We start from the raw sequence: 2,500 nt of genomic DNA on the forward strand, positions 1-2,500 counted from the left end.
TCTGCCTCAGCTGTCGCAGTAATGTGTTGAATACTTCCAGTACAGTCGGACCTACAGAACACAAACACAGAGGGTTAGTGTTCACTAAAAGTTCTGTTGTTGCTGCTGACAGACTCAGATTATTATTCTAAGTGTCTGACAACATTATGAAAGGATCCCTACAGAGATAGACCTTTTAGTTAAAGAGTAAGATCCTTTTAGTTTAACATCAAACGGCCCCGATATCACCATCACCAAACTACACCAGACTCCATGTAAATAATCAGGACTTTTAGCGTGTATAGAGCCAGCATATCTCCACCAGACTCCATGTAAATAATCAGGACTTTTATCAGCGTAAAACACACTTCATTCAAAGTGGACAGAAACTAAATAAAACTATCAGAAGCCGTCTTGGTTCGTCTTTCCACTGTTCCAACAATCACCACTCTGGTTTGGTCGAAATAATCCCTTAATTCACCCATTTACATGTGGAGATATGCTGGCTCTATACACGCTAAAAGTCCTGATTATTTACATGGAGTCTGGTGGAAATATGCTGGTTCTATACACGCTAAAAGTCCTGATTATTTACATGGAGTCTGGTGGAAATATGCTGGCTCTATACACGCTAAAAGTACTGATTATTTACATGGAGTCTGGTGGAGATATGCTGGCTCTATACACGCTAAAAGTCCTGATTATTTACATGGAGTCTGGTGGAGATATGCTGGCTCTATACACGCTAAAAGTCCTGATTATTTACATGGAGTCTGGTGGAGATATGCTGGCTCTATACACGCTAAAAGTCCTGATTATTTACATGGAGTCTGGTGGAGATATGCTGGCTCTATACACGCTAAAAGTCCTGATTATTTACATGGAGTCTGGTGTAGTTTGGTGATGGTGATTTCGGGGCTGTTTCATGTTAAACTAAAAGGATCTTCCTCTTTAACTCAAAGGTCTATCTCTGTAGGGATCCTTTCATAATGTTGTCAGACACTCACAATAGTAATCTGAGTCTGTCAGCGGTTTAATGCTGGACTAATTTCAAAGGTTTTTGTTCCTATCAGTCACTTAGACACATGGGAACATATTTAGCGACTGACCGACAGATCCGGTAGCTTCTATAGCAGCAGCTTCAGACAGCACCTCTACGATCCCGGCTCGCACAGAAGCAGGACTCCTGCTGTTGGCGTCCAGGTGACCCAACAGCTGCTGGATCACCAGGTGGGAGTGTTGGGGCTGAGGAGAAGTTCAGATGTCAGCTCAGAGAAGTGACATGAAGTCAAGTTAAGGGAAGTAAAGAAAAGTAGAGTGTACTTCAGGTAGTGTACTTTTTCTAACCTGGATGGAGTACATGATGATCTGAAAACACTGAACAGCAAAGCTTCGTCCCTCCCAGAGACTGTGACTGTCCAGGTGCCTGAAAACACAGACATACCTGCTGCTGCAGCACAGAGAGTGTGTGTGTGTGTGTGTGTGTGTGTGTGTGTGTGTGTGTGTGTGTCTTACATGAGCACAGGTCTGACAGCGTTGGTAATGTGTCCATAAGCAGCTCGTCCCAACAGCTCCCTGAAACACACCTCCGTCTGCTCTGCTGGAGACTCACTGCGCACACACACACACACACACACACACACACACACAAACAAACAAACGAACAGGTACACACACACACACCCACACACACACACGAAAAAAAGAATGCTAAGTGTATAGTCAGTATAGTAAAGGTCAGATATGTTACCCTGTGTGTGTGTGTGTGTGTGTGTGTGTACATGTTTGTGTGTGTACATGTTTGTGTGTGTGTGTGTGTACCTGTTTGTGTGTGTGTGTGTGTGTGTGTGTGTGTGTGTGTGTGTGTGTCTACCTGTTGTGTGTGTGTGTGTGTGTGTGTGTGTGTGTCTACCTGTTGGGGTGTGTGTGTGTGTGTGTGTGTGTGTGTGTGTGTGTGTGTGTGTGTGTCTACCTGTTGGTGTGTGTGTGTGTGTGTGTGTGTGTGTCTCTACCTGTTGGTGTGTATGTGTCTACCTGTTGGGGTGTGTGTATATGTGTGTGTGTGTGTGTGTGTGTGTCTCTACCTGTTGGTGTGTGTGTGTGTGTGTGTGTGTGTGTCTACCTGTTGGTGTGTGTGTGCTGCTGCAGGTTGACCAGCAGAGCAGGGACGATCTGCTCCATGTGGCGAGGCTCCCAGATGTTCACCTGCAGTTCGTCGTCCACCGTCTTCCTGACCACGCCCTGCAGGCCGCGGATGCCTGACACACGGATCCTACACACACACACACACACACACACACACACACACACACACCCCCCTCTAGTTACTGCATTGTCATGAGTCCATATGTCAGCAGGAGACAGACTGAGAGAGACTGACTTGTTCTGGATGTCGGTGTCTTCGTGTTCGGTGTGACACATCTCACTGAAGCGAGACACGAAGAAGTCGTAGCTGCGATGATACGATGGCGTGTCCTCCTCGATGTTCGCAAACTTCACAAACTGCACAAGACAAAACATT

At 45.9% G+C, this 2,500-nt stretch overlaps 1 protein-coding gene across 4 annotated transcripts in view; it reads right to left on the bottom strand.

Annotated features, from left to right (window-relative positions):
* The window catches only part of LOC144512962 (protein EFR3 homolog B-like), a 25,040-nt gene that overhangs the window by 13,856 nt on the left and 8,684 nt on the right, over positions 1–2,500 (bottom strand). For all 4 annotated transcript variants that reach the window (XM_078243989.1, XM_078243988.1, XM_078243987.1 and 1 more), the window contains exons 6-11: positions 2,360–2,481; positions 2,102–2,251; positions 1,495–1,590; positions 1,327–1,405; positions 1,089–1,224; positions 1–51 (exon numbers count right to left, since the gene is read on the bottom strand). The exon at positions 1–51 is cut by the window's left edge and continues 96 nt beyond it. In XM_078243989.1, the coding sequence (XP_078100115.1) occupies positions 1–51; positions 1,089–1,224; positions 1,327–1,405; positions 1,495–1,590; positions 2,102–2,251; positions 2,360–2,481 (634 nt within the window). The remainder of the gene's footprint in view (positions 52–1,088; positions 1,225–1,326; positions 1,406–1,494; positions 1,591–2,101; positions 2,252–2,359; positions 2,482–2,500) is intronic.

The sequence above is a fragment of the Sander vitreus genome, chromosome 24 (genome assembly GCF_031162955.1).
Source record: "Sander vitreus isolate 19-12246 chromosome 24, sanVit1, whole genome shotgun sequence".
Lineage (NCBI taxonomy): Eukaryota > Metazoa > Chordata > Actinopteri > Perciformes > Percidae > Sander > Sander vitreus.